The following is a 20,097-nucleotide window of genomic DNA, read 5'->3' as shown; positions in this document are numbered from 1 at the left end:
CATTATGTAGTAAAGCAGATTAACTAGTGAGACTCAATATAATGTAACATTGTGTTGGGCAATTATGTTTTGAGGTTATCGAGTCAAAATTATCTGGCCTTTTAAGCATTTTGAAATGCAATTCAATGTGTCTCTCAACCAAGCTATTCACATCTATGTAAAATGAAGGTCAATTAATACATTGCTGTACAGTATATTATTGTTGCTGTAAACACAATTGCCCTTCTGGGACATTAATAAAGACCTTGAACCTTGAATATTATATAGTCTACACGTATTGTTGACATATACACTGTGAAATATATTCAGGGATTTTTAGTTAATTTTACTTTCATAGTTATAGTCTCGTCCTGTGATTTTAATATTTAAAACAAAGAACTTCACAAATCTATTGACTTTCCGTTCAGTTTAATTTAAAGTTTAAAAGGTTTACTCAAGAGATATAATCAGAACCCATACTAATGTAACTGGACATAAATGCCAAATGTAAGAAAGAAAACATGTTAAAAAAGTGGAAATCTTGTCTTTGAAAATACAAACTTTTCACAATAGCAATTTGTTAAAACAAAATATTTATACAATGTATACACATTCTTTGCTAATACTTTTCTGATGACTAACCTTGCTGTATCCTAGAATCAACATAGAAATAGGCACACTAGAACACAGCTAAGGTCATAGCTATACGCCTGTAAACATTTCAGTTAAAAAAGGCACATGATTTTCAATTAAAAACATCTCTTAATTTTCCATAAAAGTGCAAAAACTAGTAACACTGTCGAGTAAAAAAAAGAAAAGAAAAGAAAAACATCCTCCCCCAAATGGGAACAATAGCTATGTTAAAACAATGACTATGCTTCTGTAAAAGTACAGATAGCTGGATGGATGGTTAGGTTTGGATGGATGGATGGATGGATGGATGGATGGATGGATGGATGGATGGATGGATGGATGACAGAGAAAAGGGACAGGCTGTTACTCATCTGCAACCATCAGCCGTGTCCTTTGAGAGTGAAACATTTTTCATGTGATCCCCTCTCTTCTCGTCACAGTGCATTTCTAGCCTCTCGCTACAGTGTGATCACTACAACATTGCACCACATGACAGCCGTGTGTGCACAAGACCACTTAAGGACAAAATATTGTGTGAAGCGTGGTTGAGTGAGCCCATTCTGTGGCGTTAACATCAGTCTAAAGAACATACATTACTGTATAGCCTACCAGGCTTTCATTTTCGTCGGTGCAAAAAATGGAAGCCTGGAGGAACGCATTGGCCTCTCTGGTCTAGGTCTGCACTAGGGGGGGGAGGAGGGGCCGGGGGTGACTGACAGATCGGTGAGATCCAATCAGGGCGTGTGCAAATCTCTGCCGCGACCCGCCACCCTCTAGACACGTTAGCTCAGGCTACCGTATATATGCACAAGTGCATGGCCACCACCAGCTACCCTTCAGACAATGGGATCTGTGAACTATGGGAGACTGTGGCGTCTCTGCTTGTGTCGTTGGGATGATGTAACAGTGAACTATGGGAGGAGACTGTGGCGTCTCTGCTTGTGTCGTTGGGATGTAACAGTGAACTATGGGAGGAGACTGTGGCGTCTCTGCTTGTGTCGTTGGGATGGAACGGTGAACTGGAGGAGGGGACGGTGGCGTCGTTGGGATGGTGGAACAGGCTGGGAGTCGTGGCGACGTCGCCCGTGGCGTGCACGGCGATCTGCTCCAGGAGACCCTCGGACTGAAGGAGCTGATTGGTCCACTCCCGACACGCGTCCTCGATGCCGGGGCCGTCCCCTCCCAGTTCCGGAGGTAAGAGGGATATGGCGAAGAAATCGGTCAGTGTGTCAACGAAGCCGCGTCCATGCATATGGATCTAATAGAGGGAGAGACACAGAATCTAGAGCAGGGGTTCTCAACATTTTTATACCACGTACCACCTCAGAAAACATCTGTCTCTCCAAGTACCACCATAATCATTCGAAACTTCGAAAATTAGAAACTGGCCCCCGTAAAATCTGATTCCCCCACCCACCCCTTTTCCCCTCACTGTATATGTTTTTCCCCCCTTTTTACCTCCTTTATGATGATTTCCTGTTTTTGGCTATATAGAAGTGTATATTTGTACGTCTCTAAATGTTATGATGAATTGAAAACGGTGGACCCTCTTGTAAACAAGTGCAATGCTTTATGGTGTCGTCCACTCACAGTTAACAGTTTTTGTATTGAGTTGTGCTTGAAATGTACTGTAATTCTGCAAACTGTTAATAAATACTTCAATCAATCAAATCAATCAATAATAACTCTAACTGATGTTAAAATACAGGAGCGTATTCAGCTATGCACAGTTTACACAGGAGGGAAATTTTATTTATTCCTTGAATTGTTTTGTGTTTGCCAATAATGCTGCTGCTCTGAAGAAACTCTGTCTAATCAGCACAACTGGTGATATTTCTAATGTGATTAATCTGTTCTCAAATCTTCTATTAACGGCTAGGTGTGCTGTCATGCTCATTTCAGCACGGCTGGAGAGCCTATTTCAACCAATTGCTTGGTCAGAACAGAAGAATTACCTGGAGTAATATAAATATTTCATTCCACTTTTGTCTTTTTTCTTCTTTTTTGGGCGACTCCTCTGTGTACCACAAGAGGGGGGCTCATGTACCACCAGTGCTATTAGTACCACAGGTTGAGAATCACTGTTCCAGTTTAAGGTCATGTCTGTTTTATTAGATGGTGTATTATATAATATAAAGGAGCAATATGACTGTGAAAAATGACAAACTTCAACCATGCATTTAACACAACAACAATCGTTGCCAGCCATAAATACATTAGCATGGATAACCAGTGTACTGTGTGTACCATTCATATCTATGTCTTGTCAGATTACTGCAATCAGTGACAGAGACTCTGTGGGGGTGGCGGGGCTCCAGCCCCCATGAGGAATTAGACCTGTATATATATTCGCCTGGGTTTGTGGGTTTCGCCAGGTCGCGCCACGCCTGTTCGCGCAATTCTCGTCTTTGCATTGACTTTGTATGTAATCGCACCGCTCTAACCATCCAAGCGGGGGAGGTACTGTGACGATTATAAAAACATTTATTAATTAGTATAATAATTTCACTGCCTGACATTAAAGGGCAACTTTGCTTAAAACTCTGCATCCTCTCGTTCTGCTGTGAAGAGGGCATGCCACTTCTGTTTTGCGCGTCGATGGCTCGCCCCCCTAAGCACTGGAAAAAACACCGCCGCCTACATAACACTACATATTTCTACAATGTGTTTTACATTTGGAGGCTCGAGAAGACAGACAAAACCCTTTGAAAAACTTTGTGGGACGTCGGTTTAGTCATAATTCCATGGCCCCCTCCTCAACAGTAGAACAACCAGATTTGGGTAGAAAACCAACAAAGTTGTCATTTAAAAGTGACTTAAGGTGTCAACAGGGTCACAAATGACATCTGTTGAATGAACATCATCAGTGATTGACAGCCCATACTGACCCTGGATCTGATCTTGTCTGAGAGGAAGGGGCGGAGCATGGCGAAGACCGGCTGGAAGAACATCGGCTCGTTGATCAAGTGGATCCCTCTCACCTTCAGAGGGAAGGAGTCCTGGAGCACGCACGCACACGCACACGTGCACACACACACACACACACACACACACACACACACACACACACACACACACACACACACACACACGCACACGCACACGCACACGCACACGCACACACACATCATCATCATCAACCGCGGTCGAGATCATAGATTTCACAATGCCACGCCAGACTTTCCGGTTCCTGCATGCTTACTGATGCTTGTGTCCCTAGCGATGACACCGTTTTTCTCCAGCCGGAATAATGGTCTGTCAGACTAATGTAACGGGCAGCCCCCCTGTAACAGTCTATGTCCATCGATCAATTACCACAGACACAGACTATAAAAAACATCATATTTCCTAAATGTGGAGTTAGTGATCATACACAGCTGGTTAGCACGCCATAACATGAGTACACTCTGGTTAGTTAGCCGGGTACTCAACTTTGAAGATGGAGAGGGTCACTATAGTTCCACAGGGCCATATTGCATATTACTGTCGTAGCAAAAATAGCAGATCTACAAGCTCAAAACGCATCGAACTCGATACATTTTATTAGCTATTTATAAAACATTTTAATACTACTCATTAAGCTACTAATTTAGACTCAAGTAATTAAAGCGAGTCATGTTTGCAAAGCGAGTCATAATTTGCATCTTAGAAACTGTAACAGCTGAAATCAATATTATATCAGTTTTCCGATATTATACTGTGGGCTGCATTAAGTGAAGGTGGGGGCCGTATGTGGCCCCTGGCCCGCCAGTTGCTCATGTATGGCGTAGTCAATAGTACACTATGGTTAGCAGCGTTACCATGAGCACAGAGGATATCTTCCTGGCGAGGGAGGGGTTAAACTGGATGGCGTGGCTGAAGCTCCACCCCTCCAGGTCAAATATGACCTTTAGGCCCCGCCTCTGGGTCTCTGCCTCCCTGGAGATGAGCTCTGATGTCATCATGCTGATGCTGAACACCTGGAAGGCTGACCACTCTTTGGGGTTCCACTTACCTAAAGAGACGCACACGGACACGCGCACGCACGCACGAACGCGTGCACACACACACACACACACACACACACACACACACACACACACACACACACACACACACACACACACACACACACACACACACACACACACACACACACACACACACACACACACACACACACACACACACACACACACACACACACACGTTAGTTAAATAAATGATAAATGGTGCATTTATATAGTGCCTTTATCCAAGGCGCTTTTCAATGTGCCTTAACATTCAACCGTCCTGCTCATCGGGAACAATTTGGGGTTCAGTGTCTTGCTCACTTGCTTACTTCTACATTAACTCTGGGGGTGAACCGGGAACATTCTGGTTACCAAACTGCCACTCTGCCTGCTGAGCCACTATAACACCCAAACTATGTGGCTCCTATCCATGTTTGTCCACTGTTCTCTGCAAAGACTGTCAGTACTCTCAGGAGACTGTTGGCTCACACAGATGTTTCCGTCTGTGGACAGTCTGTACAATGGATGGAAGGCTAACAGTCTATACAATGGAAGCACTGAAAATGCTAAGAAAATAACCGCCCATTTCCCTTTCGCTTTGCAGTCGCGCAAATATTAAATAAGTCCTACTGGATATCAAATTAGTCAAAGCCTGTCTAGCTGGCTGCTTAGGAGAAAATGCAATTAAGAAAGATTAGTTTTAAATTACATTTTCGTGAACACTAACTGGTCGAATACCCTGCAGGTCTGAATAGCAGACCTGTTTGAGACTTTTACAAGGTGTAGTTATACAGACTATACTCCTAGGCCAGTACCTGCTCCAGAGACCATATTACATCCATCCTCCACCATCTACACTGGCTCCTATCAATCAACTACAAAATCCTGTTCACCACCTGCAAGGCACTCAATAATCTGTCTCCCCCTATCTCTCTGATCTTCTCTAAAGTTAGCTCCAGACCGCACCGGCGGTCGGCCGCAGAAGCAGTTGGAAAGTGTCTGAATGAGTCGCCTGCCGCCATGCTCCCGTCGATATCGCTGTGCCGACTGGTCGTAACCCGTTGATGAAGAACCGAGGCGAGCATGTTCGGTCGGAAGCCGTCGATAGCCATGTGGTAGTTAGTGATGAGGGCTAAATATGACACTGTAGAGTGGACCTCTAGTCTGCTCGTCATGTTTCAGGGCTGACTACTTGAAGTAGTCTTGGATGTTTGGACGTCTGAACTGAACAAGTCTGTTTGGTGGGGAAGGACCTTACACATTATGTCCCCTCCTGTTCCACATCAGGTGAAGCCAAACTCTTGGAGGTCGCCAAGTCTGAGTAGAACCGTACCTGTACCTGGGGGACTGGGCTTTTTCTGTTGCTGCCCCCTCCCTCTGGAATGCGCTCCCAGTCCCCGACTCCCCAACCATATAAAACATGCCCTCTGCCCTCAAGATAGCTTTTCCCAGCTGAGGTCTAGTTAATAAGTTAGGATGTCTCAACAACCCATGCTTAAGCTTTCTTCATATGTTTTTTTTCTTCACAAAGTTGGTTCCTTCCTTTTCTTTATGTAAAGCGACTTTGGGTACTTTGAAAAGCACTATATAAATCTGAGCTTTCATTATATATTATTATTAATAGACTCTCTTTAGCATTTGAAGATTGTGGAAGAGTTGTCTGGCTTGAGGACTTATGATAGCAACTATAAGACAGATAATCTGATCAATCAACAAATAACTGCTGAGATAAAGGAGTAACTGAGACTAAGAAAGTATAATGAAAGCAAAGGGGGTAACCTTCATAATAGCTGCCTGGATGTTTAATTATTAGAGATGTCCCGATACTGTATCTGTATCGGGAAAAGTATCGGATCGGCCCTTATTCGTCATATCGGGTCATATCGGTATCGGTGAATATGCCAGTCTAACCACAGATCCGACACAGGGGTAAGGGGTTGACACTATGGCAGGTAAATACAATGTTGGGACATGTGGAGTTTGCTTTGGAGTTGCCCAAACTGCAAGTGCACATTTGAGTGATGAGTCTGCTGTAAACACAACACGAGATATAGCTATAAACACAACATGAGATCGACAAATTATAAAGAAAAATCCTGTTTGTCCATTATATTGTGGCTTGATTAGATCTCTGGCTCAATCAGGAAGTTGAGGTAAATTAAGTCAGAGACACTTGAGTGCGTCAAGAGAGAAGCAAATTGCTACATTACATTACTTCTGCATTCCAACACAAGTCCTGGTTGTTCTCTGACTGCCGAGAAACCTATGTGTACCTCTCGTACACATAGCCTACAGTAGGTATCATCATAGTCACAAGCTTACTCATAACAAATAAACACCAAGCCAGCGTGAAGTGGCATGTTGTTGTTTCTATCATATCCAGAGACTGTCTGAACATATCATGAAGCCATACAGTATGACATATCATGGATGAATTACACCCAGAAACAAGAAATCAATCCACAGTGACCATGAAAATAGTGCTGACGGCTGGAACATATTAACTGCAACTGAGAGCTACCGACACTTGGAGAATCTACTGTATGCAAAACTATAGTCAATCAGAACCGTCTGCCTCCCTTCTTGTGGCTTTTATTTGCTCAAAAGTGCAGACATAGCAGCTAATTTATAAAAAAGTAGGATAGCAAGGACATGATAAAACCTGATTGATCCCCAGTGGGGACATTCTATTGTTTGCATGATACAGTCAGAATCAGTGTGGTTTGTCTATTGATGGTTGACTGACTATTTACAACTTCTGTAGCCTCTCTGCGGTCATTTCTTATCACCACCAAGCAATTATTGGACCATTTCCATTGTGGACAAAGGTGACTCGTGGAAAAACACAGGACAGCACTTTGGCCTATATTCAGTCTAACTAAATAATTAATACTAGTAAAAATGTTTCAACAAATGAAACACAAAATAACATTTCCCCCCCATTTCTTCAAGTGAGAACTTTAATTTACTTTGACATTCTGTCATGCCTTGGATTTATTCCATGGAATTTGTCTTGCAAAAGAGTATTGTCAAGCAATAAGGGCGGCTAAACCCAACTCAACTCAACATTTTGCCATCCGTTATGATACAGCCTCAGCTGCCTGACTCAGTGACAACACATTTATCTGCATAAGCATAATTGATAACCATGACATGATGATTTGTCTATCATCAGAGGGACTGACTGTACGTACAATATGATATGAGATGCATGCGTGTTCCTGCTCATTCTGTTCTTATCATGGCTTCCATAATCTACTAGGGACATCATAGATCCACTGTCCTACTGTATATATTCCTCTGTGTGTGTGTGTAATAAACTCTAGAATGTTGTGTGTAACACATCGCTGTATGTTGGCATAATGTTCTCCGCGCCTGCGGCTCGACGGATCCTCGCCCACCACCCCAAGGTTATATGGAGACCTCTAGACTAGGCCTTAGAGATGGTCGCCCATTAACCCATTTTGGGCGGGAACCCCTTTTGGTGTTAGCATTATGTTATGCTTTAGCTATTGAAAAATAGCAGATCTACAAGCTCATAGCGCGCCACCGAGTGGCGTGCTACGAGCTTGTAGGTCTGCTATTTTTGAAAAATCGAAGAACGACTGACATAGAAACATAGCTTTTTCAGAAAACTGTCAGGATGTAGAAGACATTTTTAGAATCTGATCTCAGCACACCACCATCTGTGCCACTTATTGGAGATTAGGGCGACAGTAATCTGATCTGATCCACAGAACACACACACTACACTAACTCACCGATCCGGTACACCAGCACCCTGCTGCCGCCGTGGTCCCTCTGGGGGAGCACCGCGTGGTAACCATTGTTTAGGAGACCAAGAACTGAAGTTGGAGACAGGCTGGTGCTGATCTCTGGACTCTGTCTGCGCCACCGCTGGTAGTTTAGTAACAGCTGGAGAGAAGAGGTGGAGATTCATTCAGATGGATAGATGGATGGACGGACGGACTGAGATAAATAGCCTTAGCTCTGGACCTCTGGTACATAGCTCTAATGTCAGACGTTATCCACTAACTTACACACTGTCAATAGTCAATAATCAGTCAGGCAGATAATAGTCAATCAGCAAATTGCTACATTACATTACTTCTGCATTCCAACACAAGTCCTGGTTGTTCTCTGACTGCCGAGAAATCTTCACCTCTCGTACACATAGCCTACAGTAGGTATCATCATAGTCACAAGCTTACTCATAACAAATAAACACCAAGCCAGCATGAAGTCAATAATCAGCCAGTCATTTAGTTGTCTCCTCCTGGTTAACAGGTTGATATGAATCATTTTAACCTTTTTTTTGGATAGATCAATAAGAAAGATTACACATTTATGTGGTGAAAAAAGAAAATATATACACATAGGCCTACAAATCTAATGTGCTAGGATGGTTTGATAAATAATTGCAACTCCTTGCCAAGCAATGTTTTGTACAAAAACATATAAAACATACATTAAAAATATGTTTTGTATATTAAATAATTAATAGTGTTGTGCTTTTTGTTTGTGTGGGTGAATGAAGTTGTTGAGAGTTTATTTGCTCTGTAGAACAATTGGGTCAAGAAACAATTTAGGCAAACTGTTAATTACGACCTACATAATACATTATAGGCTGCAAAAAGAAAAACTCAGTGGCACACTGAATGTTGGCTGCCCCCCTTTTATACAGACTTGGCAAGGTCCCCAAGTATGTCTCGCTGCAGGCTGCTCGCATTATTATTTAAAACCAATAAAGCGGCCGAGCGTGAAACATGTTTTTGTAGCTGTGTCAGTCCGTGTGATGTGATGTATGAGATCCAGACCAGATCACCTTTAACGCCGGCTCCGCGTCAAAGTCTCTAGCCCGCAGAAACTTGACCAGGAATTGGTCCGAGAAGTCCGGCGTGTTGTCCTCCGCCTGCAGCTCCGCCTGCGCCGCTTGTCTCATCCGGGCCACATGCGGTCTGACCAGGCTGGAGTCCAGCGGCAACTCGTTCAGTTCGGATCCCGACAGGCGTCTGTTCTCCCCGGCCGCCTGCTCGGCAGCGCTAACGCTCATGACGGCTGCTGCTGTGCCGATCATCACCTTGCATTTCATAATCGTGGCATAAACAGGGCCGAAGTTATACTGTAACCCAGAGCAAACTTTAAAGAGAAAGGGGGCGGTATAGTAGGCTAGGTCTAGAGACAGAAAAAAGAGCGCTCGTCTCTCTCTCTCGTTGTGTAATGTGTATCATAATAAATAACCCAATAGACAGCCAAGCCAACCCCTAAGCATAGCATCATTAGTCTAATATTACCATATTGTTATTCAATATTCATCTACATTGGTTAATATTTGCAGTGATCTTTACATTTTTATGGCCCTGAATAAAATCATAGCCTACAGGTATTTCAGATACTCTGACAGGGCTGTGTAAGGTAGGTGTGCAGACTAGCTCTGGTCCATAGCTCTAATGCGTTTAATTTAGAAATGTAATGCAATGCATTAGATTAGAGCTATGGACCAGAGCTAACTGTGCACATGCCATAGCCTAATATTTAGACTGTCGTAGATGTATATATCGATTCTGACATTTGAGATTGAAAATAGTTTCGTTGCACATCCAAGGAAGGCGTGTGTAAAACAAGTAATTAAGAAATCAGACAAGTAATTGAGTGAGTGAAGGCTAATATTTATCTCAATATATCATTGTTGTCCGTGTCCGTGACATCATTAAATAAAATAAATGAATTGTCCACCAATAAGCCTCAACATGACTAGACTGAAAACACTTGAAAGCAGCGTCCACTGTTCAGGAGCTTTTAGGCTTCTACTGCCACCCACTGGTCAACACGTGCCATTACGTTTGTCAATGTAGAGTGGAACAGGAGAGGACAGTGGTTCCCAAAGTGTGGTCCGGGGACCCCCAGGGGTCCTTGAGGGAGTTCCAGGGGGTCCCCAGCTAAATGATAGTTTGGAACCAAATGGACCCTTGTGGGTCTGTAACTCTGAGAGTGTACAAATAGAACAAAATGGACCTGAACAGGTCCATTTGGTTCCATTTGTACACTCTTAGAGTTAGATTAACATTGATTTTACAATATAAATTGGGGTCCCAGAGATATAAATGCCTTTAAATGGGGGTCCGTAGCCTAAATGCATGTCAAACTGGGGGTCCTTGAAATTAAACTGGTTGAGAATCACTGCTGGAGCCGTCAAAATCTTCTCTTATGGGGGTCCCTGGCATGTCTTTTCAAATGGGGGTCCGCAGGCTAATTAGTGTCAATTTGGGGGTCCTTGACATGAAAATGTTTGGGAACCACTGCACCCTCTACACCAAACCCCGTCGCTGGAAATAGCAATTTTTTTGAGTGGTGCAACCACTCCAAGGAACAGCAATGTCTGTGTTAACCTATGTGTTCGTTCACCTATGTGCCTATGAGTACCAGTAGGGGCAAACGTGGCGCTGTTGTGCCAGAAACAGAGAGAGAGAGAGATAGTGCACTGTTGCCTGCTAATGAGAGACAGAGAGAGAGAGAGAGAGAGAGGGGGGGGGGGGGGGGGGGGGTGGAGGATTGCACCACTCAGTTCACACAGGTGTACTCAGAATAGGGATGCTAGGGTTCAAGTGGTTAATGTAAAAATACATTCCAATCACAAAAAAACTGCAGCCCCCCCCCCCCCCTCCCCAGTAACTGAGGACCCCCTCAACGACCCCTGTCCTAAACAGCTTTCTGTGAAATATCAATCAGTGCATTCACTCTTAAGCCCAAACCACAACAAAGGGTTTTGAGTTGTATTGGTGTGGTCTACCTTAAAAAAACAGTTGTGTGGTTTGGGCTTTGCTCTGTTGTAAAGTAAGTTAAGAAACAAACAAACAAAAAAAACTCTGAAAACACTGATCTTTATAGTTTGTGTTTTTACTGTAAAAGTGTAACAGGGAAAGGGTGGTGTACCAGGCACCTCCGTAGCGTAACACTGCTACTGTACATACATGACAACAACACCCACTGCACAGTCACCACCGATTATACAACACATATAATCAACATTATTCATTATAAAATATATTGTATAATCAACAGCTCTGGGCCACTAGTCCACAGTAACATCGGAACGTGGATCAAAACATCTGTGTTCGATCGGTCGTCCGTCCACCGAGTCACGTGGGTCCAGGACCAGGACTCCCATAGGCGTGCTTCACTGAGCAAAGGTAATCTCTTATTCCAGAAACATGGTTCAAGCCTTCAGTAATAAATTCATACTAGTACTGTGACCCAATTTGAACCCTATAGGCTATAGACGATTGTTATAATTTAAGATTGACGAGGAACGTCCTTCACCTGTTTGAGACGTAAACTCTCTTGATCCATGTTCCATTTGTGTCCATTTCTCAAAACCAGCTGAACAATCCCCAGCATGACCTAAATAACCTATCTCAACACGTTGTAGATCTGCTAGTTTGTTTAGTTTATAGATTATGACTTTTTTTTAATTTGCTTTTAATGACATGCCTAAACTAGAGCCACCAGGTTGAACGTGGTTAGTATTTTTGACACCCCTGCTGGGCCTGTACATAAAGGATCTTAGAACCACAGTGCTAATCCGAGACAATTGGCCTGCAATGGTGAATACATGTCATTGATCCAGAGTAGACACAACAGTGCACACAATTATAGCCCTGCACAAAGCGGGGAACATGAAATTATAGCCCCGCACAAAGCAGGGAACATGAAACATTTGTGTTTGAAGTTCAGTCAAGAATAGCAAGTGTTCAGATCATGGTTCATCATGACAACTGGAAACTAAGATGTTTTGGAACAGGATATAAACAAACACATGCTTAGTGGTAATTTGCAGTAGCCCAGTTGAAACTCGGACGTCTCCTTAGCTAATGAAACCCTATATGAAATATAGGGTTTTCATAGTCCAGTCAACTAAGTACATAGGGCCTAATTATAGCCCCTATATACTTAGTTGACAGAGTTCCCCAGGGGTCTATACTAGGCACCTTTCCGTCCCCCATCTAAACTACATATCTCCGCCGAAAATAACCGATCTACAAAAATATCGCAACACGACACATTGTGAGTTTGTAAATCTGGAACCGCAAGAAAAGGGACACGATGGTTAAGTTTGAACTTCTGAGGTCAGGTACGTCCAAACCAAGCCAGTTGCCTTGAATGCCCAGCAATATGAAGAAAATAAAAACATCTTTCCATGACATTCTGAAAGAACATCCATTTGGTCCATGCTCTGTGGAAATGCATATCCCACAGCTGATCCTTTACAGGCGTCTATCTGATTGACATCTGGGAGCATTGCAAGGATAGGAGCCAGCGGGGTCAAAGTCCCTTGGCAAATAAATCCTAGGATTTAGGTGTATCCGTATGTTTGATAGTACACACATCTTCACATCAAAGCAGTGTGGTAGGGATTTGGAATGGGGAACATGGTATTTATAATTGCATGTGTCTTCTCCACTGCACTCAGGGGCACGAGGCAACATTTGGAATGTGAAATAAAAAATAAAACAGAACATGGCCCCAGCTTTCCTTCCCACCAGATCTCACTTTGAAAACAGTCCAATAAAGACTATTGACACAAACTGCTCTCTCTCCCCCCCGGCCCCGTCAGTCTTTGATGTTAAATCCTTATTGCACTGTGGATCAAGAGAGAGTAAAACAAAAGAACATTGGCTCTTCGCTTATCTAAAATTCTAAGATTGACCTGTGATCAAACAACTCAGATTTACATACTGGAACTACATTCTGGTGCCAATATTATAATATAACAAATGTGATTTCAGTCAATATATTGTGTTGGTCTTAAATGACGGCATGTAGAAAAAGCTGCAATGGGCAGAAACATTGTTTTTGTTTGGTTTCCTTTTCAGATAAGATGAATATGCAACAACCACATGAATTCATTTTCATCTTGAGTCAATATATCGATTGTACAGAGATGTTTTAACAACTAGTGGTCTCGACATGAGATCATGAAATTGACAATGGATTTGAATGTAGAGCTGAAGTACTAAAACTCTCAGGTAGTTCTACAGAGGACGTAGAGTGATCAACAGAAAGAGCGTGTGAACACGGTTTAAAGCTTTAGTGGTATACAGTCAAAACCACAAGTACTGGGACACTGAGGTAATGATGGTGTCACTCTTTTAACATGGTCAATAAATGCCAACATATATGAGAACAGGCGACAGGGGTCGGCTCTATAGACAAATCCAGAGGGGTGCCTCATAGCTGCGGCGTACCATTAAGCGTAGCACTGGTGATACCTGGCCTACAGGGCACTGCTCCATGGATTTGTCTATAATCTCTTCACTGAAATCTCTTCATCTACAGGCTCATATGAGCTTGTAGATCTATTTTTGCCAAATGTTCAGCCCCAGAATAGGATTGCGTGTTTAGGCTGTTCTTTTCTTAAAAACATAAAAAAAATCTGAAAACACAGATCAGTCCCAAATACTTGTATATTTGACTGCATTTAATTTGGTATGTAAAGCGCACTTCTTCACGTACTTGCGATTGGAAGGCTTTCCCTCTGCAAGCCAACGCAGTTCAACACAATGAAACATTCTTGGAATGTCAAAACGACCTTTCGCGGTTAGGAAGTCAAGGGTGTGCCGTCTGAATGGTAAAAAATAAAAGTAAAGGAAGCAGGACTCTCTGTGGGCTACGATGACACGCATCATATCTCCATCCACCCATCTTCTGGCCACCGTCTACTGCATGCTAAGAACACACACAACAAATAAAAAGTCCCTGATGACAATACCCTGTGTCTTCTTTGGATGGAATGTTTGTTTCTCATACATGGAAATTGGTATGCATGTAAGGTTTGCATGGAGATATATAGTACTGAATGAAAGATGTTGCCGTGCCTACCCCCCTAACCCTATCAAAAATAAAACAAGGATGATGTATTAAAAATAGAAAGTAAAAATGTCAGAGAGACAGTTATTGGTCAAACCATTATGCTCCTCTCTCTTTGCCCTTGGTCTCCTGTCTGTCTACACACATTTATCTGAAAACAGAAAAGGTTAAAAACAAAAAAAAGGAAGTCCTGTCTTCAGCAGTGTTTATTTTATTTTATTTCAAGGACTCCCAGTTTGGTATGCATTACAACGCCACTGATTCCTATCCATCTATAATTTAGCCGGGGACAACCCCTTAAAAAAACCCACTCTGAGAACAACCGGTCTACAGTGTGCGTGCATGTTACCGTACGCTACTCAAAGGTTTCCAGTGGCGAAACGTGAAGCAACATCTAGATAATTGACATGTGCTGATATCTGCTAGCTAAGAACAGTGCTCGCTCAGCATCATGTCTGTCATCAATACAGCTAAATCTTGTGACAACATGTGACAACGTACAGACAGCCAGCTACAGCGCTCTGCCTTCTCGATCAAAGGTCAGGGATTCACTCCCCTCCCCCCTCAAAACTCTGGTTATATCAGAGGCCGCAAACTTGCTGGGAAGGACATTGTGGAATATGGTAAATATTATAAATATATTAACAATTAAATCATGTATTGAAGTGAAGTGAAGTTAAGCTTAGCCCTCATTGGAATGTTCAAATATTGGCAAGCTCCGAAAAGAGCCATCTCGTAGAAGTATAGGAATAAAAACCTGAAACCTCAGCATTGGCAAACTATGGACATTCATCATTAAGACCTAGGCATAGAAACTCCTTTAGCAAGCAACGGCAGAACTAACTGCATGTAAAGAAAATTGAACTATCAAATTTGGCATTAGGTTGCACATAACCCTTACACATATCTCTGACTGGTCACTGTCTACTGATTAACTCGAATATTATTGGCTGCGGTTGAGGGATACATTTTAATGTTATTGCGCCTTGCCAATGAATGTAATGTAAGGAAACAAAAGGAAAGGAACTTTTTGTTGAATCAGAACTTCCTGAGAGTTTTGTTTGTTTTATAAATGCCTTTTGTTTTACACCACTTTGCATCCCTCACGTTAAGTTCTAACGAGGCGGGACGCAAAATGGTTGTCTTCAAGTGAAGGCAAGATTAAAAAAAACATAATAGATCCACATCATCAAGATCAAAACCCAAAGGAGAACCAGGTGCACAATGTGCACGCAATTACATTATGTGCATTGCACGTAACATCATTTTAACCAATGTCAAGACCACAACACAACCTGATGAAAGGAATATGTTCCAAACCTGCGTGTATAATATGGAAACAGAAGACAAGGTCTGGAGACACTCACCACAGCTGTAGACTTGGTCACGTAAGTCTAATATGACACAAAGCAAAAAATAGCCGCCTGTATCTACAGCCTCACGTCACACCGTGAGCTTGTAGATCAGCTGACGTCTGAAAAGGTTTGACATTTGTTTTTGTCAAAATAATAACATTCCCTAAAATAGGGACATCAGGTTGAATGTGTTTTCTTTGGGCAGAAATGTTCTGTCAAGTACTTCAGTAATTAGTCGACTATAAAAGACTTTTAACAACATGTACGGTAGTATACGGACTGCAGTTGTTAATCTCTAGTCATGCATCCAAACTAGATACATACTATAATGCAGGTGATGTGGTTGAGAACAATTATTGGTCAAATCAATAATTTAATTGGTGACTGAGGTTGTATCGAACGCTGAACACAGAACGACAACATCTCAAAATGAGATGTGTAAAACTATAACAGGTTGTATACCAAAATATACTAGCATGAGTGTATTGAAATCAACTGATTTTAAGACATATTGGATGTAGCCGTTTGTACCCCAAAACCAAGTGTTATGGGGTACAATGTATTAGACACATCTAAAATGAGCTCCCACAGGTTTTTTCTTTTCTTTTTTTTTACACCACCAAGAATCAGCTGACAGAATCACCTGGACTCTGTCTTATTCTGTCATTTAGGCGTTTCTAATTCACAACAGGACAGGGTTCACAGACATAAATTATGCCCCTGATCCGGCTGCACAAACGTTTACGGCACCCAGTCCCAACTGCTAAGTCGCTCTTAAGACCAGTCTTTAGAGCGGACATTATGTCGGTTGCACCAACCAGACCTATGCCTAGTCTTATCTACATCCGGTCTTAGCATTGTGCATCCCTATGAATGCCTATAATGTAGTAATCCAGTGCTTCATGCAGCAACATAGAACAGCCTTAGTTTTTCATTTGGCTACTATAGTGATAACCATTCAAATGGTTCAATTAAATTAATTTGGTTAAAACGAGAAAACAGTTCTGAATCTGATGCATGTCTTGTCATCTGTGGGTACATGGATTTCTTTCATTGTTAATTAAAATTGAGATTAATTAATTATTCCAGTTGACAAAGATTGGATAACATGTCCCGTTTATAAAGACTGACATGCACTCTAAGAAAGCTAAAACATTATCAGAATATAATGCTCCTGCAGTTATGTCATTAAATGCACGAGAGAAGGCATTTTCAGAATTAAGTTTAGGCCCAAAGACCTAAACTTTGACTTTACGACTGCTGCGGTCGAAGGCTTAAGCCCGAGACGGTGCAAGCAGCCTAACCATTAGGTTAGAATGCCGAGTTGAGACCGACTTTAGTTTCAGAAGAGGCGTTAAGCCCTGTTGTTGCAACCCACCCCTGGACTAGTAGCAGCTCTCAATAGATATTACATTGCAAGTTTAGTCAAGAATTAGGCTTAATTCATGTATTAAATGCTTTTGAAAAAAAGTGACCAGCTGATGAACAGGGGCAGCCGAGTATGTTTTCCACCCATACATAAATAGTATACATTCAACAAATAAACTAAACCTTCCATGGAAAATATTGTTTTTTTTCTTCACATGTGGCGACAGGGACACAGGAGAAAATTTACAATTATCTTCATACTTGTCCAGAGAGATTTTAAAATGAAATAAAATAAAATTCCTTCCCAGCTGATTGGCTGATCAAACGGTATGACTGCTGGTCCTCACAGTCAAAGCTCAGGAGATTAAAGTTTTTTTTTTTTTGTATTTTTCGTTATTTTTTTCTTTTCAATAATATTTTATATTAATTATTGAGACAGTTCTCCATCTGCAAGAAAATGGAACCTCTCCCTCCTTGGTCCTTTGCATATGTACAACCATATTCACACACATTATATGTGTGTGTTCGTTTTTCTTCTTCTTTTTTGTAATCCTTCCCATGTGGAAACTCAACTCATGTTGAAAATAAGGTTTTCACTCCACTTTGCATGTCCATGAGCAAATAAAAATAAAAAGTAAAATGAAATAAAACCATCGTCTATGTTTGTGTGTGCATATTGGAATAGGCATTTCTCTCTCTCTCTTGTTTTCTTCTCAAAGTTAGCTACTCTTTCTATTTAAAGAGTTCAAGTCTTGTGTGTGTGTCTCTAAAGCATATAAGGTGCAGGTAGGCAGCTGTGTGACAATGTGATTGGACAAGCTGAAGATAAGAGGGCGGGGCATGCCTGTCACATGGCATCGATCAGTTACTTAATAAAAACCTGACAGATGTGATCATTGAGGGGATCAAGATCCATATGAGTGACGGATTCATGAAGATTGCAGGGTTTCGCCACTAGGTGGCCACCAAAGCGTTTACGGGATTGACACGTGAGTGTACGCCTCTTCATAATCTTAAAATAAAAATAAAATGATAAAAATGCTTGGAGGCCTAATAAATGGTCCAGCGTGCCAACCATTTTGTTGAATATTGAGCCACGTCATCACAACAAGTGAGGTGGAGAGAGTCCGTAGAGCAGGTTACAACTTCTATGAAAAAAACCCTACAAGCTCAACGAGGAAGGGGGGGTAGGAAGAAGGGTTGCAAGGTTCTTCTGAGCCGCTTGGGAGTTATTGGGATTGCGAGCAAAAAAGGTTCTAGGCCCACCGAGAAAGAATAGCTTGCAAGTTCTACACCCATCCCTGGGTCAATAGTGTCTGGCTACGAGGAGTAGAGTATAGGTAGGTACACATATTTATTTTCCGTTTGTTTGGCCTGTCTGCTCGGACAGCATTTTAAGTTTGAACCCCCCCCCCCCCCCATTTTCCTTCTCGTCAATGAAGAGGTTCAAGCCTATGATGATGAAGAGGCTGGTCGAACCAACCAATGGCCAGGAGGAGGAGGAGTAGGGATGGGATTAGGAGGCGGATGTTCTCTCCTCTAGAGAGTAAAGGTTAAGGAGGGTGTGTCTCGAGTTCTGCACACCTCCAACGAAGGTTATGTGACGCGTGTACGCCAACCGAACCCCCCCAATCCCTGAATACGTCTAAGGGGAAAGGATAGTGGAAGGTGTGTCAGGAGCTTTTGCTACCCATCTCATTGGGTATTTCTAATATGTCTGACTTCCTCCTTTTTGATCAAGTTCTGACCCCAGGGTGAGAGCGTATAGCGTTGGGGGATAAGACAGGGTGGAGGTATGTATGATGAGTTCAACACCCATCCTTTGGGTGTTTTTTTCTTTCTTCAAAGTTTTCAACGCCCGACTCGCTGGGTAATTCCTTTGTTAGCACGCAGAATTTCCTTTGAATAAATTCTGCACCCATGCGAGAGGCGTGGCCTGATGTCAGGAGTCATCGTCTGTGTCGTCGATCAGGACCTTGGTGTCGCGAGTCTTTGACCTACAGAGGGCAGCAGAGACGACATTATGTGTTATGTTGTGACCGACACAATAATATGCATATTCATAAAGAAGTTTCCTCAACCCATTAAAACCGAGAAAGCGTCTTTTATTTGAACCACTTTAACCATATTTTATACTTTGGCTATTCGAAAATAGCTGCTGCAAAATCTACCAGCTTGTGGCATGTCACGAAGATTTAGAGAAACGTTTTTAACTCAAATCTTTGCTTCTGGGGGGTTCCTGGAACAAAATATTTTGAGATGGGGGTCGGTGGTCAAATACATATCATTTTGAATGAATAAAGTTGATTTAGCAACATGCTTTTTTGAGAAAACTGCATTTGCAGAATCTCATTTACCGCCAACAGCGTGTCTGAATTGTGTACTCCGCCACTAGTTAATTCTCTATGAGGAACCCTAATATTTTGAATAATCGCTATGTACTAACAGGTCCCGCAAATTCACCCAAAACATACATTTTGTAATCGCCGATCATATCGTTTAGAGAAATGAGGAGCAAATCAAGCTGGTTTTGATCCAAAAAGAAGAATCTGAGATATTACGAATCTAAAAATTGCATTCCCATAGAGTAGACACTAGACAGCATACATTTTCACTTAATTATTATTATTTTCATCGCACCCGAACCGGAGTGTTACGAGCGCGTAGAGAATACAGTTGTGAACCGAAATAAATGTATGTTTAAAAAAAAACTCAAAAGGCGATCTCTGCGCTTTGGGCGTTTGGACCAGAAGGCGTCAAAAGGCGGTCTCATCATGTCAACCCTTTTCACCCTATCCCATTTAGACCTGAGGACGATTCTACAAAATGTCTTCTAAAGTTTTCTAAACAACCTATGTTTCTGTGTCAGTGGTGATCAACAATTTCATGTCAAGGAGCCCCAA

General features: G+C 42.2%; 2 protein-coding genes across 3 annotated transcripts in view; both read right to left on the bottom strand.

The window, feature by feature from the left end:
• Window positions 1-257: 257 nt before the first annotated feature.
• Window positions 258-9,715, bottom strand: ttpa (tocopherol (alpha) transfer protein). 2 transcript variants are annotated; one of them, XM_079511284.1, is made up of 6 exons: window positions 9,430-9,715; window positions 8,366-8,519; window positions 4,413-4,606; window positions 3,501-3,611; window positions 1,626-1,870; window positions 258-1,577 (listed from the first exon to the last, which is right to left on the bottom strand). In XM_079511284.1, the coding sequence occupies exons 1-6, from the start codon at window positions 9,694-9,696 to the stop codon at window positions 1,442-1,444; spliced, it is 1,107 nt and encodes a 368-aa protein (XP_079367410.1). In that variant the 5' UTR covers window positions 9,697-9,715; the 3' UTR covers window positions 258-1,441. The 2 variants fall into 2 exon arrangements, with proteins under 2 accessions (XP_079367410.1, XP_079367409.1); XM_079511283.1 differs by having other exon boundaries at window positions 258-1,870.
• Window positions 9,716-11,468: 1,753 nt separating this feature from the next.
• Window positions 11,469-20,097, bottom strand: part of LOC306925795 (xenotropic and polytropic retrovirus receptor 1 homolog) — a 60,876-nt gene continuing 52,247 nt past the window's right edge. Inside the window, exon 16 of the mRNA XM_079504872.1 lies at window positions 11,469-19,191. Within this exon, the coding sequence (XP_079360998.1) occupies window positions 19,137-19,191 (55 nt within the window). The 3' untranslated portion in view covers window positions 11,469-19,136. The remainder of the gene's footprint in view (window positions 19,192-20,097) is intronic.

Source organism: Electrona antarctica (assembly GCF_951216825.1).
Source record: "Electrona antarctica genome assembly, chromosome: 1".
Lineage (NCBI taxonomy): Eukaryota > Metazoa > Chordata > Actinopteri > Myctophiformes > Myctophidae > Electrona > Electrona antarctica.
This window is presented reverse-complemented; position numbering and strand designations above follow the sequence as displayed.